We start from the raw sequence: 19,509 nt of genomic DNA, 5'->3' as shown, positions 1-19,509 counted from the left end.
TCACCTAAAGGTCAGACTATTAGAAAACTAGATACCAGAATATAAGTGATATTCAATTAAAAAATGCTTTGTTAATCCCACAGAAAAATAAAACCAGTTAAAACCTCGTTAAGATTTCAACGAGTACAGATACTGGTGATTGTGGGCAGAAAGTTTTTTTTGTGTTTTTTTTTTTTTTCTGTAGTGGTCAAAATACACTGCTGTTGTATGACAATTTGATGAACAGGATGCTTGGAGTTGTCTGTCATTAAACCAACTAAACCGTTTTAAGAAAAGAACCTCATACCAACTTTGTAGCATAGAGATGGAAGCACGATAGTTTCTGCTGCAGCAAAACCTGTCCAGCTCACCATCATAGACATCATAAGTTCTATCATTGCTCAAAGAATTCTTGAGGCAAAAAAGTATTAGTCGCTAGTGCAAGAAGCTCTACAAACGCCTCACAGTCAAAAACATTTTCCTCAGACTGTTGATGGTATTAAGGTTACAAGAAGCATCTTCCTGAAGTTAATTTAGCAAAGTGAACAACACTACCTTCTGCAATATTCAGTGAAAACATTCTTTTTTCTTTGGAAACATCTAGTTTAATTAACACAAAAAACCACTTGTCCCCCAGACATAAATTAAAAATAAGATTCAACATCTCTTTGCATAAATCTTAAGAAAAAGCCAAAAATATATACATATATGGAATGTCTTAATTGTTTTTGTTGATCATGAATGCAAATGTTTTTCCGGCTCAATAGTCTGTTTATTTGTGTGTGTTTTTTTTTTTTTTTTGTCTTATTTATTTTAAATATGCTTATAAACTTGTGTGGAAAAAAAGGTTTTAATCCGTTGATCCAGTTGTGACAGATTCCATTCTCTCTTTTGTCCACACGATGGCAGTGTGGTCTAACTTTCTGGTGTTCCCATGAGCCTTAGGATTTTGGGGTAACAAAGGTTACTATGGAGACCTCTCGCATCTTTTGTTGTCAACTTAAGTGTAAAGGTGCCCAACTGCTGCTACATGGACCCCTGTAAAGCTAATATTACAAGTCAAGAAGTAAGACAATATTAACTGATAACAGTACGGTTTTGTATTTTTGGCTTACAGTTTTAACTTCTCGTGGAAGCATTCAAACGCTACATTTGGACTCGCTGTTATTCCCCTTTTTAAGCGACAGTTCGCCAGGTGCAGTTCACAACAACAGCGACTTCCAACCAGAAGAGCCTTCCAATGGGTTTAAAACAGTATAGGGTAGTGAAATAAACTTATTCCTCAAGCAAACGGCCACGGCACAGGCTGTGGTATGGTCACGCACCACGTAGAACGGTGGGCGGATCTGTGCAACTGGGAACCAGTAACGAGCTCCGTCGGCGTTAGCCAGGCAGGCTAGCAATGACGGTTTGGATCACTCCTAGTTCTACCGGGCTTCGGATAGTGTTCCGACAGACATGATTTTGTGGAGACCACCCTACAAGTAAGAGTTCCAATTAATCCTACGAGTCTCACTCCGACCCGTGTGTTCTTCCATTGGGGAAATTACGCGTAAAGGCGAGCGTTTGCTTCGGCTTTGCTTGTGAATCTTGTTACAGCAAAGAAATCGACCGACATGGATGAACGAGAGATCTATATTTTGCTTCTGCCAAGATTTTTTACGTTACGTCTTTCTGCTTAAGCCCAAATGTGCTCGGGTGGTTCTGTAAACTATTTGTTGCTTTTTTAGGACACATTTGTATGCTCGCAGCTTTTTATGAGACAGGGTGACAGCCATATTTCTCTGGATTGCTGCCTCTGTTAGGATGGCAAAGGTGGAGCTGTGCTAGTCATCATTGTCGGGTTTAAAAATGTCATTGTTGTTTAAATTGCTGGTGTGGCAAATACTATTTAAATCTGGTACAGGGTGGTGTCTCGCAGTGGCTTAATTTTCACGTGTCGTGATTAACGCTCCTTTCCCAGTGTGTTAAGTCAGGAGAATGGCCTGGTAATGATGCCTTCAGGGACTCCCTCGTTCATCTGGGAAGCAGGGTTTTTTTTTGTTCATTTTGAAATATTAGGGAAATAATGCGGTAAGAGAAAGTTTATATAAGTATTATTTATATTGTTTTAAACTAAACTTAGTAATTTCTCTGAAAATGTAATCCATAATAGGCAGTACTAGTAAGAAGCGTTGTTAATTAAAAAAATCAGTTTGTTAAATGATTTGTTATAATATCTAGTTTCCATTAATAAATAACACTTCATCGACCAAAGGACAACAAATGTAAGATTTTCAGACAGCACTGTTTTACTTATTATATTTTATGGATTCAGGCACATTTTTATGTCGAGACGTGCGGTCCTGCACCGATAGGTCCAGCTCACGATTCAAACGCGGACTACAAGACACCGGATGCGTTACTCAACTGTCCGCCGGTGAATGACCCAGCGGAAGCGTTGACGAAAAGAAGGAGGAGTCTTCCTGGTGCCTGGGATAGTGTTTGTCATCCTACAGTTGAAAACTGTCCGTAGGGGGACTTGTTGTGGCTTTCACGCGCGGCTGAATCTGAGCTTTTTGTTTTATTTGAACATAATGGACTCGCTCCTCCCCGCCTTTCCCATACCTTGGCGTGCGGACTGCCTTGCCGGATGACAAATGAAGCATAGCCGAAATGCAGCTAATCGCGTCTCGTTACGCAACAGGGGAGGGTCCATAAAAGGGGCACATGTTGAAATGTATGCTCAAACCTACTCAACACAGCAAACAGAGTGGTAGTGTTTACATTGAAGCGTTTTGACAGCGTTTCTACACTTGGAAAGAGTCGTAAAGAACCAGTGACCCTGGACCGAGGAGTTTCCTTTTCTATTATTATTTTTCATCCAGCGCTGGTAAGACAATCGCGTTAAATCGGATGTATTACTACTATTATTGTTCTCATCAGGCGAATGTTATGGACTGCTGTAAACATTTAATTTTGAGACAGTCGTCAAATCGACACATCCAGGGGGAAAAAGTTGGGCTGATTTATTTAGTTGTTTATTTTAATAAAAACAAAAAACAATCCAGCCAAAATCTCCCTACCCCCCCGCCCCCCATAATCAATATCACCACAGACTTTACCTAGATCAAACTACTGTTGGATCTCGTGGAAACATTCAAACGCCACATTTGGACTCGCTGTTATTCCTATAGAGCTGCCGTGTTTACATCTCTACTGCGCTGTTCCAGCCCGAGCCACGTGTTGGCAGCTGGGGACCATGTGGCCTTTGTAAACACTGCAGTCTTGTTGCTTTCCATCCGCCACGCTGGGCTGGCCTTGATATCCCTGGAACTGGGCGGGTGCAGACGGACAGCTGAAGTTTCTTTTTCCTTTTTTTTTTTTTTCCTCCGACCTTACTTGAAATATTACTTGTTAGTCAGAGCCTCTGATTCTCCATTGTGTTGTGAAAAAGAGGCATGTGTTATGAGGTGATGCAAGCATCATTTGCATCCATCTGTCTGATACACTAATTATTAGGCTCGTGGGCTTATCAGGCTTAAATGCCATTATTGTTGCAGGAAATGTCAGGTCATCACGTGATAACTTGGAGATAGTTTGGAATCATCACCCAGATCCTTTTGTGAAACAAAAGAGTCAAGTGAATGAGTGGGCTGAAGAACAACAGAATGAAGGTAACTTCTCCCACAGATGATTTGTAACAGAATGTCTCAGTCAGATGTAATCTACCAATTCAGCAACACATTGGATGGGAATGTAACTATGCAAGTAAAATGCGCTTGTTTCCTTTTACAGCAGGGATTACGTTGGTGCGTTTGAGTCTCATTTACTTATAACTTTCATGTCATAATATGACCCAGCAGTGACTCATTTGTTTCCCCTCTTTCAAGAGCTGCCTCTTTTATTATTTTGTGTTCTAAAGTAGATTGTTCATTATTGGAAGTCTAGAAGGTGCTTTCAGAAAGATCTGATTTGGACTTCAGTGCGTTGTTGGCATACAAACATACCTCCTGCCAAGAGGTTTAACATTTAAACTGCTTCCTTAAACCAGTGCAGCAAAACAAAGTGTAGAATTTCTCTGTGGGTGTCGGACCAGAGGCTGGCAACATCTGTCATAGTAACCGATCAGGGATCTTTGTTCACTCTGTTCTACTTTCTACATGCATTTTAAGCATAATTGCTTTAAAAAGACATTTGTGTTGAGAAATAAAGCAAAGCATTGGATTTTATTTTAGATCTACAGAGCTCTACATCTTTAAAAATCCAACAGGATATGGGACAGAGATATCTGTACACACAAAGCCCAATGAAAACAAGTGAAGGACATCTCCATTAGTTCTTAATAAAACAGACTGAGACAAATTAAATACAGAAGTGTTGCATTACAAAATGTTTAATTTATTTTATTAGGGATGCCTTTTGTTTTCGGGCCCATCACCAATCTTTAAAAAGCCTATTCTGCCTATTAAGCTTTTGGCACGGGCAGGTCAGGCTGCTGCCCTTTCACCCCTATGTTACCCAATCAAAGATATTCCAGCTGAGCCCATCTTATTACTTTGAAAGGAACAAAATCTCTTGTTTGCAATTGAGTGTCAGATTTTAAAGTCATTTTTAAGTTATGAATTAGTTACTATTATACTTTTAATAGTTATAAATTTTTCTTTGTAAATCTGCAGGAGACTCAAGCTCTCAATAATCAATCCCAGTTCTCTGCTGGGATTAATTAGCAATTAGCTCGGTTGGCCTTTCTAACAGGAGTGTCTGTGTGCCTTACTTTGTTGCATTGTGATAAATTTTCTTTCTAGAGGCTACGTACATGTTTATTTTTTAGCACATTGCTGATGCTAGAAAGTGACAAAGAAACTGAGTCTTCCTCAGTAACAACTTTCTTTGTCACTCGGACTTGGCCACTTTGTTATAATACACGTTCATTTCTGTAAAGGATTGTATTTTTAAGTTTTTGGGAAACCAGTTGAGCCAAGTATCAGCCAATTTAAGTCACCAACTGATTTTTCTGGGTTTCTTTATTTGTGTTGTATTTAGGGATGGAAATTAGGAAATTTCTACCTGCCGCAGTGGCTGGTAGAAATTTCCTTTTTTACCGCCCACTCAGACATTTCACTAGCCACTGATTTTTCTCATTCGATTACAAACCCCACCTGTACAAGCAAATTATATAAAATATGCAATTTATTCTTTACTCTATGAAAACCGGTTTACTGATAATAAGTTTGCCTGCCATATATATGTACTTGTACAGAATAATTTAACATATTAAAGCATGGACACCTTAACAGCAGATTTAATTACACAACCCTAAAGTTCTTGCAGTCATTTCCCATGTTGAACATTTCCACATTTTGGCTACAACTCCCCCAGATAGTGTTAAGTTAAGATGTGTCTAGTGATTTAAAAAAAAAAAAAAAAAACATTTTTAAATGGTTTCTATAGCTGTTTCTAACTGTTCTATTTGTTTTCCCTTTTTATGGGATTTTGTGGATTTTAAGTATTTACGAACAAATGTCGTCGGTACTTACCACCGTGAATACTGGGGGGTTGCTCCATTAGTATCGTCACAGCTTGTGAAGATATTTTCAATAGCTTCAATAGTTAGTGCTTCAAGGTTGAGTTTACTAATTGGGGGAGAAAAAAATCAGATTTCTTTGCTTCTGAGCAACTGATTGAGGCTAAACAAAACAAAAAAATAGTCTGATTTAGTTCAGATGGAACCGAATCTCCTCTTATGTAAGTGGTGTTTGCCAGACCTTTGTTGATAACACAACTTTCAGGCCATGAAGATACTTTGTGTTGGCCCAGGCACACGGGTTCGAGGTAAAAACTTAAAATATTTTGGAAAAGTCCAGTTTTTGAAGTGGATGCATAAGTGTGACGCCACACAGATGAGTGTGTGAGTTGTACAGAGACAACGTGGAGTTGAGGTAGGTCAAACTGGAGGACAGAGGTCACTGATAAGGAGGACAGTCTGGATCTCTCGCCACCTTCCTGACACTCTCGCCCTCATTCTCTCCTTTCTGTCCAGCTCTCTTACTCCACCGTTGTATCTTTATTGTCGCTGCCATCTGTTCCATGTGCGGCAGCCCAATTAGAGGGTTGCTCTTTGACCCCACCTGTCCAAATTCAATTTGGAAGTACAGGACTGTCCTCATGCTCCCCCTTCCTTCTGTTACTGTTGCAGTATCTTCTATGGATCGGCTACAGAGACTTTGACCTTTTCCTTGTTGTTTTTTCTGCAGGGCCTGATTTGATCCGTCAGCCTTATGTGGGTTGGGTTTTCACCTCCAAGAGTCCTGTGGCTGTCAGCTGACCATGGTGGTCTAAACGGTGGAACCCCAGGAAGAGAAGCACAGTGTGTTTTTGCTCTTACCACAGCTAGGTAGGGACCAAAAGACGGAGAGAGACACGGACCAGAAGAAAGCTCAAGAAACTTGTTTAAACACGAAAAAATGTCACGAAACAGAGAACTGGTGCTTTTCTACATTAAGTTTAAACTGTCTCAGAGGAACTATCCGATCCAACACATATTGCCCAACGAGCCCCTGGACTGCACCGCTGCCGGGGACGCGGGGCTGGACGACGAGCAGACGTTAGAGACGCACGCTAATGGGACTTTCAACGGGACGAGTCCAGGATCTCCCAGGCGGCACCAGGCGGCGTCGGCGGCAACGATGGACGCGGTGAAAGTGGCCCTGCGAGACACGGCCCGTGAGTTCGAGCTGCGCTACTCCCGCGCCTTCAACGACCTTCACAGCACGCTGCACATCACACCGGCCACCGCCTACCAGAGCTTCGAGAACGTGATGGACGAGGTGTTCCGGGACGGCGTCAACTGGGGCCGCATCGTGGGGCTGTTCGCGTTTGGTGGCGCGCTGTGCGTGGAGTGCGTGGAGAAGGAGATGAGCCACCTGGTAGCCAGGATTGTAGAGTGGATGACCGTCTACCTGGATGAGCAGATTGAACCTTGGGTGGAGAGCCAAGGAGGATGGGTGAGTCTTATAAAAAGACACACACACACGCAGACTGCTAAGTCTCATGTTGTTTCCTTAAAGAATGCTTTGATATGCTGGTTTGATTACATGCGGAAGTTCAGTTCAGATTACCGCATGGAAGATTTTCATGTCGACACCTTTGTCTGTGGAACCCTGCTGGCAGTAATCAGATTGGAAAACAGAAATAAATACCTTTTGAACTAGATGTGGAGTTGACATGTGGGCTTTACAAATTAAACACTTTTTACTGTAGTGATGCACCAATAAGAGGTTGGAACTGCATTCATTCCATTAAAGATGATTGAACTACAAAGGCATCAACCAAGAGCATGTGCTTTGAGTTGATTGAAAGGTAAGGTAATTTTATTTATGTGGCACATTTTCAGCAACAAGGCAATTCAAAGTGTTTTAAAAATCAAATAAAGTTTATGAACATACTGTTTCTGGCATAAATGCGGATAAGTCTTTATTATTGTTTTTAAGTTTCTAAACTACAGCATCTGTTCAAAGAACTTGTAGAATTATTGTCTTTTCCTGTTCTATCTTTAGAAAATGTTAATTTGCTGATTAAATGTAAAAAAATAAATTAAATTGGTAGCTGACGGCCGCTGTTACATTCAACCAATAAAGGAAAACCAGAAAGTGGCGTCAGCCAGACAAGCATGATCCTAAACAATAGAATGTTTCTTATCTTTTCTATATAAATGTGATGCATATTAGCTGAAGACTGCTGTTATATTTAACCAAGGAATGAGAATAGAAACCAGAAATCAGCAAGAGCCAGACAAGCGTGATTGGAGCATTTTGTGTATTGTGTTTTTCTGTCAGGACTACACCTGCTTCACTTATGTAGTGTTAATGTGTCGGATGCTCTGAGTCTTGGCCGCCTGCCGATGTTGACCTGCAGGGCTCGGGTTTCATTTCATCACACGCTGTGTCTCTGCCAACCAGCCGTGAACATGCCTTTGAGTCGACGACGCACCAGTCGTCCGGTCGGCCGGCCTGACCGGCAGACAGGAACAGACGTCCGGATTAGCCGCATTGGTTGAGAGGAACGTTCTGCAGGAGTCAGCACACGGTGTTGGAGAACTGTCTGGGTTTAGAACCCAGTAAGAGCAGGATGTTTGCGTGGTCAGCAGCTGTTTCAGCTGTCCACTAATTGATCAGCATCTGGGAACTCGATGAGCTGGATCGAAGTGGGGGGGCTTAACGGGCTTTGTAGCCGTCCTGCCGTCCGCCTGCCTCAGCGATGGAAGTTCTCCTCTCAGGGAAAGATGAAGTCCAGGGCTTTTACAGATAGTCCTTTGTTTGTGCGGTCAGTTGATTGGCTCCGCTCTTTGTGCTTCCACTCCCTCACCATCTGACCAGTTTATCAGGACAGTGTTTTTCTCTTGTGCTCTTTGCCAAAGCAGCTGCATTCACATGAAAGCTATGCATGCCTCTCCTTTTTTTCCTGGGTGTAGTTGTTCAGTGCTGTGCTGCACTGTTGTTTTCTTTGTGTTGTATCACCTCCAGGACAGTCGAGGTCAGCTGTTTTCCTTTGTCCCAGCCGTTTGATTTTATGATATAGAGCACCAGAGGGAGGAGCTGTTTATAGTCACCCACTGCTGGATAACAACAGGTCGGAGGTCGGTTCTATAGAAACCGACATCTCAGCATTCGGAGGCATGTTTGTGAAACTACAGCTAGGCGAGCACAGCTCTGCTGTTTGTGCACAGAAACACATTTCAGGGTTTGCTACCCGGATTCTGTAAGAGTCTGATTTAGCAAACGGCTAACAGGGTGTGTTTTGTAACCATAAAACTTTACAACATGCTGTTAGTTGTTACATAATTGAGTTCCCACCTTTAAAAACAAAAGCACGTGCTGATCTCATGATTACACTCCAGCTGCACTACTTGGTTGGTGGTCTGCACTGACAGATTTGAACCACTGCTCACGTTAGGTGCCCAAGAGAAATTCCATACATATAGTGAATTGTGCATGCATTGTTAAAACCCCTTAACTGTCACGAGGACAGCAGTGTCCTCATGAACCCATTGGACAATCTGTAAGTGTTTTTGGGGTGGCAGTTAAGTTAAATCAGATTTAACTTAAGTTGGAGGAGATATGCCGATCAGAATTTTGTGACCCATTTCTGACTCTTGGTTTATATAAAGCTTCATCACAGCTCATCAGATTCTGACTATTCCAATCATTTTAGAACAAATGAGGAAAACAAACGGAGTTGTGATTTTTCAAATGCATCTTATTGTAGCAACTAGCTAGCAACGTTAGCTAGCTAGGGCAGCTTTGTTGTGATGTACTCATTTTTATTGTTATCAGCTAAAGTTGACTTCAGGTCAGTTGCCAGTTCCACGCTGGTGGGTCCTGCTCACTAAAAACCTAGTTGCACTAATATGAATCAATACAGCATTGTCAAGCTTGAAAAAGGCTGATTTCTTAATGTAGCTCAGAGTTTCAGAACTGTTTTTTGCCAACTATCAGCATCAACTTTAATACTGAATAGTGTTGTTGTCTGTACAACCTGATGAGTTACGATGTCTTCTTACTGTACAAGGTCGGACTTCTTAGTTTTCAACTAGCCTATCGTGCCACAAACGAGCCGATTCCAATCACATGCCGAGTTCTCCGTGCATTTTATGAAGATTTCTTTGTATAATCATTGCCTGCAAAAATATTACAACTGCTTCAGTACTACGTTGACGTAACATATGACTTGAAATGCAGTTGCACATGATTGATGTGAAAGTGAGGGGATTTCTTTGGTTTCATAATAACCAAAACGGTGCTTCTGAAGACGCAGTGAGTATGTTATGTGAAAACATGAACCATGAGGAGGTCAGTCTAAATTTCCCATCATAACCACATGTTGACATCAGTGTTGTTGTTAAACCCATCTGTCCATTGCCAATGATCTCAAGCTTCCTCCATTTGGCTTAGCATAAGCTACATCACTACTATTTTAGGCATACATAAGTGTGTGTGGCGTGCTAACTGATTGGCGTGTCAGTGTCACCCGGACTGGGAGACGTGAATGACTTCATTAGAAATTTTGAATGGATCAGGCTGATTGATGTTTCCATTTACAGTTGTTTCACTTCTCCCCTGCAATTGCAGTTAGCACATGATGTTGCTTCCTTTTTTTTTTTTTTTTGTCTTCATCCTATTTTCTAGATCCATTCAGCTCAATAAACTTGTTGGGTTCTGATCTGTTTGTGACAAATCTGGGCCACTTCCAGTGGTAGCCCATCTTGAGATCTAGGTTCTGTGACTTTTCCCATTTTAGTTTTGCTTATTTCCCCGTTTTTCCTCAGACTCTGCCTACACTTTCTCTGAACCATATCGGTCTCTTGGTAAAAACCCATATAATACTTTGTTGTGGGATTTTTTTTTTCTTCTTCTTTTATTTCCTCTTCTCTTCCTCGCTCTCCTCCCCCGACGCCTCCTCAGAGGAGGGAAGTCAAAGCCGTTGGCAGATGTGGGTATCGCTGTGAGGCAGGTGTGCTCTTACTGTTAGCTGATGAAATATCAGTCTGCCCTGAGAAGCAGCAAGGTCACTCTCTCTGCTGCGCTGAAATATTTCTCAGTCCTTATACTTGTTAATTCATTGTTATTGTTACAATAGCAATGAATTAGAGGAATTGAAACTGAAGAGAGAGAAAAAAAAGTCGTATGTTCGATGTGAATGAGTGACATGAAGTAATCCTTTGTGTTGTAGAAATGAACTGATTGGAGATTTTAGTGAGTCTTTGACTGACTGATAAAACAGAGCAAACTTGCTGTAATACATCTAGCCTTTGTGAAAGCTTGCTATCTGCTAAAGTCTCCTTCTTTTTTAAAATTGACCCCCTCGGATATATTCCTGTCCTTACTTCGATGTATGTACTGTCACCTAGCAACTGTGAAGAAACTAAATATAAGCTGATAAAAATGGAACTCAAAATCTTGCTGAAGTTTTTTGTTTAATTTAATCCATTCAAGTTAATTAAATAATTAAAAGAACATTTTTTTAGCAGAAATTATATTTAAAGAAACTATGTTGTTGTCTACCGTACTATTGTTACAAGAACAAATCTGGAGGAAAGGACGCATTTGTGAAGGAACAATTGATTTTAGACAGCTTTTGTTGTGACATAATCAGCCGTCAAATGTTACCTTCAAAGGGTGCAACTCCTGAATTTGGACACATCCTTTGTTTTTAAACATATTCTGATGTTGGCCAACTTTCAGGCTACCTTACTTAGTAACAGCTTCCACACTGAAGCTTTAGAATTTATCTGGAAAAATTATTTTGGGGAAGCGAAGTGTGTTAACCTTTTCAAAATTAGCCAAAATGTTAAAGCGCTAAGCTAAACACTCAACCCTTAATATTATTTTTACTCAAATGTCCAAAACGCTGCAAAATCTCAGAAATCGGGAACAAGTGCAATTTTAATTTTGAAATATACAGAAACCCCATGTTTCCTACAGTATACTGCTATAGGAGGTTGCACTTTTTTGCTCGATATTTCATAAAATGTTCTTCAAACGACCTAGGAAACAGAAAAGCAGATTCCCAAACAGGGGAAATAGTTGAGTCGGGGGCGGGAGGAGGAGATGCATATTGAAAAGTGAAAGGTGTTTTGCACAACAGAGCATCCCTCGCCATCAGGAAAAGTGAAAGCCTGAGCTTAAACGATCCCGTCGGAGCCTATTTTGGAGTCTTCCCTGTCCGGGCTGCTGAGAGATCTGATTGGAGCTGAGAATGGGAGATAAATGGGCTCAGCCAGATTTCTCCCTCTGCAGCTCGCGCTTTTAAAAGAAGCAGCCAAGTAAAGCCATATATTGTGGGATAATAAACCTCCTTGGCAGACAGCGGAGAGGTAGAGACAGTGCCACCGACCTAATAATGCCGCTTCCACCAGAGGAGGCGATGGCAGTGATTACTTAGTGGAGATTGAGCTGCCTCAGGGTGGGGGTGAGGAAGGGGGGATGGGGTTATTACCAATTAGAGATGAATAATATCTCAAGCAGCTACTGGGGAAAACAGTGTTGTTTTTTTTGTTGTTTTTTCTCCTCTGACAGCCTAATAAAGGCAAAACTCGCTGCCATGGTCTAGGGACGCTTGGCTGGAGCTTGATGGGAACAAGGGAGCGTTTCAGTGGGAAAACGAGGGAAAAAGGGACACCATTAGTGCAGGCAGCGGGCTTTGTGCTCGCGTTGGTTTCAGTGAGGTCACGGAAAGTTAACTACAAGAGGAACGAGCTCACACAGTTGCATTTTTTTTCTTTTTAAATCACCTGAACTTCTGCAGCAACTGCTCTGACATGTTCAGCATTTAGATGAGTTTGTCACATTTTTTAAAGGGTCCATTGGCCTTATTTGTGAGTGGTTGACAGGAAAAAGGGTTATGACAGAGAGAGGAAAGACATGCGGCAAGGGTCATCGACCCGGGACGGCCACGTTGAGGACTATGGCCTCCATATTCGTGTCGCACGCTCTACCCCTGCATCACCGGAGTGACCCAAAGTGCATCACATCTATCCGTGGAGCCGCATCCGAAAACAAGATAGAAAAATTAAAGCTGTTGTTTTGAACTGAAGGGAAAATAACTTTGACTGACCCATTTGGTCAAAAGTTCCCCGTCAACAAAACAAATTCCTTTCTACAAGCTCACAGTGTAGCTGGTGTTTCTCCATTGTTCATACCGACCCACGCACACCATAGCTGACGAAGGTATTCTCAACTTGTACATGTGTATCACTTTACCAGAAACTGTCCTGCGTTTTGGGAAATTACCCTTTAAAAAAAGAAGTTCATCTGAGCAAATAGTTTATGTACTTAGTAGGAACTGACCTACTCTAGACTGAGAGATGGAAAGCGGTTTATAGAGCACCAATACAGTCATGAGCAGATCTATTGATGTAGTTGCTATGTAATCCTTAGAGGAAAAACAGTTATTGCGGTTGCATATACGTTGACTTTTTTAAGAATCCTACTGTTCATTTGAGTAAGTTTGTAATAATTGCTACCTCAAGAATCCCTTTAAAATAAATGTAACAAAGACATTTTGAATTTAATAGGAGTTTAGAGGAACTTGTGATCTGTATCATATGAAGTCGCACTGACAAATCAGCACCAATACATGAGATACATGAGAAACCGATCTTAATGACCTCCTCAAATGTTAACAATAATCATCCCACAGTTGTAAACCTTTTGACTTCGTAGCCATATTAATTGACTTATCATAGGGCAAAAAAAACCCAGTACTGGCCAAAAATGTAAAAATGTGATGCAGCATAAGAAACCCATTTGTTTTGACACAAGGTTTATTGACGACCTATGACACTACTCACAAAAAACATCTCACTGTTAGAAAAGTGCTGCAAACAGTGACATCTTGGAGTGAGCGAGTCTCCATAACAACCATTAGATGTCATCTACATAGCAACCGCTTGTTTAGAAGCGATTCCTGCCCTACTGTTGCTAACACAAATTTGCTCAGCATAAATAATGAAATACCAGGAAATCCCACTAGTAAACTCAACATCATCCACTATACTTATATATATATATATATATATATAAATAGATTACCAGAAGGGGTGTCAATAATTATGCAACCCCTGATTTAGTGAAAACGATCATGAGCTTCATTCCTGACTATTCTCAAATTTTCTCAGATTTTCTTGTTACTACGACGATGGTATGTTGACACAAGTTTCACACATTTGAAGGATTTTTACCCTTTAAACTGAGGGTACTGATAAACTGTGAGTGAGGCTGGTTGTACATTAAAGTGGACAGTGAGAATGAGATTAAAGTCTTGAAGAATGTCTGTTCATTGACTTGTTTTGACTCGGTGGGGAGGGGGGGGTGGCACCTGAGCTTCCAGCGCACCGTTCTCTCTGGCAGACATATTTACTGTCTCTCCTCGTCTGTAATTAACATGCACATCAGATGCGCGGTTAGATCGACGGAGGAAATCTCACTCTTGGGACTTATCAGGGTTCCCCCACTCCCCCCGCCACCCTTCCTCTGCTTCCACCCCCAACCCAGGCTTAATTTTCTTTACATCTCCCCCTCCGTGTCCTTTCCTCTCTCCTTCCTCCTGCCACCAATTGATTTTTGGACCGTGTTTTTCTTTGTGCACCTCCGTCTGCATTGCATCATCCTCACGTCAATAATCTTTTTCTGAAGTTCTTGATTCGGCTCCTCCTGTCCCGGCAGTCTCTCTTCATCGTCTCTGGACTCCAGCCACTGAATCCGCCACAGACCCATAACCGCCCACCCTCTAAATTCCCCCGTTTACCAGAGTTTTCTCCTATTGATCACTTTGTTAAATAGTAGATATTGCTGGAACGTCCAAAATCACTTCATCGACCCTCTCTGGCTCACCATCCTTCCCGTCCTCGCCACCTTTGTCTTTCCCTTCATCCCCTATAACCCCACACCCCGATCAACTCCCAGAGTTTTCTGTTCACTAATGAACTTTCCAGAACCGAGTGGGTGTACGGAGCCAGACACTTGGTGCATCGTTGCTGTTGTCTTTTTATATACGAGTGATTTTATTTTATTGTTGTTTTTTTTATTGTACGGTGGCGCACTGCAGAGGGGAGGGGACGGCGCCAAGTCAGACTGGGTCACATGACTTCTTCAAACAAAGAACATGCGCCCACCCACACACATACACACCTAGAAATTCGCCTCGCTGTCTCTTTAGTTATGCCACACAGGTGTGTCACAGCTCTGCAGACAAAGGACCTGATGATGGAAAAGCCACTTTCGCCTTTGTCTCATCCTGACACGGCCGCCGGATCAATGGCGGCCACTTTTTGTTCAAACCGTGTCAATAAGCGGCTGTGTGTGTGTGTGTGTGTGTGTGCATGCATCCAGTGGGCGGCTCTATGCAGATAACACGCCCAGCCATGCTCCCTTCTCTATTGTTTTTCCATGCATATATTAAAGCCAAGCATTGGTTTGGTGACATCAGAGGTGACCGCTTGTTCAAGTGAGTCAAAAGTCAGGGTCACAACAGCAAACACTCTGATTCACTCGCCTTTGACCTTATGAGCAACGGTTGTTTTTTTCAGTTGTGTTTTCCAGACTAACTCTGTGGGGTTTTTTTGTTTTTGGGAGAAGAAATTTCTGTTGGTACCTTCCAAAGGCGTTCATTCCTATCCTTCCACAGATTATAAACAGAAGTGCACCAATTACAGTTTTCTGGCCGATCTTTTAAACGTCAAAACTGCTGATTCTGGTTTTGTCTGATAGTAGAGTTATGCCAACAAATCGGCCCTGAATTCCTTAGTTTTGGGAGATCAGTGGTCAGCCTATGCTTAAATGTGAAGCCAATTTTATCCACCAATCTTATCCAACTCGGGAAAGGTCTAAAAATCAGCCACTGTCCTCTGCTGTGAGAGAGGTTTGTTGTTATTTGGTAACATTTCAGACAAAAAAATTGGTATCGGCCAAAATCGGAATCGGCTGGTCAGGCTTTTTACAGATCGGTGATCAGGCAGAGAACTGCAATTGGTGCAACCCTAAGCGATATCAATGTTTTCTTATCAGAAATGTCCCTAAAATAACATGAAAGTTGCTGAGTGGGAGTGTTAGTCGACTGGATATTGGAAGGTTTTGAGTTTAATTCCATCTGTTACTTGTTGACATGACGCTGGGCAAGACACTAAGACACAAGTCTCCTCGTGTGATTCGGTGTGTGTGACTGTGTGTGCAGCTGGGCCCATCCGTTACCTTCTCCATCCTTTCTTCCTTACTTCAATCCTTCCCTCTCTCCCTCTAAGGCAGCTTCCTAACCAGAGAGGCCCTGACTTCCCCAGCCAGTTGGACCAGTTCCTCTGGTGGGATCCCAAGGTGTTCCTAAGGCCAGCTGAGAAAGATAATCCCTCCAGTGTCTTGGGTCTTCCTCTGGGTGTCCTTCGTATATATTACATACCTTATAAAGTTGTATTTTTTGCCCAAGTTTTTACTTCAGTAAATTTTGCCGGCTGTTTGTGCTCCCACTTGTAAATTGACTTAAAAGCAAAAATGGGGGGTTGAGGGGGGATCGGCTGACGAGAAAAAAAAAGTTTAATTTTAATGGCTTTTAAAATGACAGTGATAAAAAAATAAATAAAATAAAGGGCTTCTGTAAAAAAATAAATAATTACAAATTGTTTCCGTTTGGATCAAGTTCTTGTGCGGCAAAGCATAATTTTAACCATTCTTGAGTAAGCCGATATAATGAGGCATTCATTGTACGCATATGTGCTGGTGCTTAGGTGATGCATCACATGGAAACACAAAGAAATAATAGATCTATTCAAACTAATGTTTTCCCCCCTTCTGGTCCTTTCTATATATATATTGGATAGCTGGAATAACAACCAGCCTGTAGACAGCAGCGCTCCTATATGTGTTTACAACCTCTGAGAAACTCAGTTGGTCATATGATAGATGAAACCTGAAGTCCTGCAGCACATTACACACACAGGAACACACTGATACACCAGCACCACCTCAGAATCTCCTCCTCTGAAAATTTGATCAGACGTGATATCGATCACGTGTCAGTCGCAAAATATGTTGTAGATTTATTGTCCAGCACGGCGTCTAAATAGAGGAGTTGGCATCTTACCCTGTTGAGGAAGCAAAGAAAATAAGGTGCAGAAGTTCATTAGACTGTCACAAGCAAAGCTCACAGCACAATAAATGAGCACGTAGCTCCGCTCCTGTCAATCACACATCCCAGATGATTTGCACCTGAGTCACCTCGTGGTTACAACAAGTGACGGGATGGAGCTGGAAGATGATAAACAAAAGGAGAAGTTACACTGCTTACTCAAATAATAGACTAAAAATGAAAGCGTCAAAATCTTAATTAAAATGGGTGTTTTGTTTCGGGCTCTGGCCTATAACTAATGTTAACCAGTTGTGTCGGATCGAGCTTGGTCCGGGTCAGGCTGGGTTTTTTTTTTTTTGTTTTTTTTTAAGCCCAGAGAAGATGAGGATGCAGGGAGGCTGATGCAGGAGGCAAAGGGCTTCAGGAAGAGCATGCTAGTGACTCAGCTGCGTGAGGAAACAGTATGTGGGTCAATAGGTGAAGCAGCATGAATGATGCGCTCTGCATGCAGCGCGTGTTGTGTGACAGAGAGACTGAATGTCTGCAGCGAGCCTCAGATGCCTACGTGCTGCTCCACTTTTTTTAGAGCTTAGTGGGGAAAATCGGGTCACCAGTGAGAACACACAGCCCCCCGTCCCCCAGATCCTCTCATTTCTCCGTCTGTGTTCCCCTCTTTCTCTCTCTCTACTGCTGGTCGTCGCCTCGTTTTTCCCACCTTTTCTCTCCTTCCTTTGGGAAGGAATTTTTTTTCTCCCCCGTTTGTCTTAATGCAGCCTGGGCATCCATCCGCATCCGTTCCTTCCTGATTGCATTTTTCTCCCCCCACCATCCTCCTCTCTACCCTCTTCTGTGTTCGTATCCATGATCAGATTATGGAGCATATCATGGGATTAGTAAATCTCCTGGTCTGTATTAAATTTGGGGAACTGAGGGCTGGATAAAGACGGCTGATGAGTCTTTCATGATAATGCAGAGTCCTTCCAGGGTAATAAATGATGCTAGAGAGCATCAGAGCCATCACTGTGATATTCACCAATGAATAGCCGGGGGGAGGCAGTGATGGAAGAAGCTGTAATCAGCAGGTTTGCAGTGAGAGGGAGAAAATAATCGAATTGGAGAACAAAAAGGAAACTTGTCGCTTGCCGATAGATATTAATCATATGTGGAAATGCGTCCAACTTTCTGTGACACAAACGATGTTCTCTGCACAGACTCTCTGGGTTTCCCCCCTTCTGAGAGTGCATCACAGCAGCCATGTTTGGTCAGCTTTAATCAAACTCCAGCCTAGAAAAGCCGGTTCATTTGGGGAGGTGTGGATGCGTAATCGAACTCTGATGCAGATCAAAAAAGCCAACTCTAGTTGGCTTTCTAAAAACCCAGGTCTGTTTGATTGAAGTGAACTCTGGCGGGGTTCCAATGCATATATGAATGCCAAGCTGATCAGAGACCGCTCCAAAAGTAGGAAGTGGACTACAGCGCAGGGCATTCTGGGTAAATACAACCAAATCAAAGTCTAATGTTAGCAGACGAAATGGCTTGTGATCTTTTCCCAATGCCAAAAGAGAAATCTTACGGCCGCTAAAATCCACTCCATTTTTGTTTACGTTTCCTGTAGAAAGAAGTTGTGCTCAGTGTCTTCTTTGGAGGTTTTCATGTCATTTACCTTCAGTGATTTTTAGTACAGCACCACCACAGGCGAGGGCAAGAGGGGGACAGGTTTCTTGATGGTTTGGTTTGTTTTGTTTGACACAGTGCAGAAAGAGAACCACACCTGCTGAAAATGTTGCAAATATTGCAACTTTGGTCCCAAATCAAACCAAGTACTGGACTATCAGGTGCAACAACACTCCTAGTTGCCAACTGTATTCCTCCTGTTTTTTGTTGTTTCTTTTTGTTGTTTCTTTTTCTGGTTTCGCCTCATCGCTCTCTACTCTGCCTCCCTTTGTTCCTTCGTTCCGTCTCTCCCCAGTCCAGCTCGCCGTCCCCTGTTTTTCTCCTTCAGCTCCTCCAGACAGATGGCAGGTCTGTGGGTCGTGATGAGGTGTCAGGGTGGGGTGAAGGCCTACAGGGTGAAGGGTTTTGTTGCTGAACACATCCATTCCTGGTAGCCTCTCTGTTTTCTTTGCCGTCATTCTCTCCACTGTCCCAAACATCTGCTGTCTCTGCCAGACTCTCTAACATGGTCCAGAGTCCTTAGTGTTCCTGCTGCGTCGTATCAGTGTGCACACTAGATATGTGTGTGTGTGTGTGTGTGTGTTTGCTGACAGAACTAGGTTCTGTAGAGAAACAGCCCCCAGAGTGCGGCGGGGAACAGATTGGAGTCTGAGCCTCCTTGTCCTGACTCATTAATCTCTTCTTTAATTCATGGTCTCACCACCGGCTCATCTCAAGCACACACACACATAGACATGCGTGATGTCGCCTTCAAGGTCCAGAAAGTGGAAGAAAGACTACTTTCTGGCACTTCTACGCTTGGCATGAACAACCGCACATGTTACCACCGAGGGGAGGTTTAATCATTTAATTTCCTTGTGTTGGTGATGCTTTCTTCTGCCTGGAAATGATCCATCAAACTTTAAACCGTCTCCTTCCATCGCCCTGCGCCATTCCACGAAGGCCGGCGTTGACGCTTTGTTTTCTGATCGCCTTGCCAAACTCGACACATGAAAGGAATTCAAGATGCATATTTCTAAACAACAAAAGTTGACCGTAGGACGACATCATAAGACAGGAAAATCACATCACACAGATTAAATTATCAAGAAGAAACCTTGTGAGATCCTCACATGAAGAGGTGGTTTATTCAACTGTTTGGGGACATTTAGTAACAACAACTCCATCTCCTCTGCTTTCATCTGGATATGGGAAACAAAAAAGAAAACAAGGGATTTGGGTTTAAACATACAAATCTGTTCTGAAAGGTCCAGGCAGCTA

The 19,509-nt window shown here is 42.4% G+C and overlaps 1 protein-coding gene across 3 annotated transcripts in view; it reads left to right on the top strand.

Moving 5' to 3' along the window:
* Positions 1-1,100: 1,100 nt before the first annotated feature.
* The window catches only part of bcl2l1 (BCL2 like 1), a 34,969-nt gene continuing 16,560 nt past the window's right edge, over positions 1,101-19,509 (top strand). Inside the window, exons 1-3 of one of the 3 annotated variants that reach the window (XM_044116195.1) lie at positions 1,101-1,463; positions 3,522-3,635; positions 6,216-6,965. In XM_044116195.1, coding sequence (XP_043972130.1) covers positions 6,426-6,965 — 540 coding nt within the window. In that variant the 5' untranslated portion in view covers positions 1,101-1,463; positions 3,522-3,635; positions 6,216-6,425. Of the gene's footprint in view, positions 2,852-3,521; positions 3,636-6,215; positions 6,966-19,509 lie in introns of all 3 variants that reach the window. The other 2 variants (XM_044116185.1, XM_044116203.1) reach the window with 2 other exon arrangements.

This window comes from Gambusia affinis, linkage group LG01 (genome assembly GCF_019740435.1).
Source record: "Gambusia affinis linkage group LG01, SWU_Gaff_1.0, whole genome shotgun sequence".
NCBI lineage: Eukaryota > Metazoa > Chordata > Actinopteri > Cyprinodontiformes > Poeciliidae > Gambusia > Gambusia affinis.
Note: the sequence above shows the minus strand (reverse complement) of the source record. Positions and strands in the feature narration are given on the sequence as shown.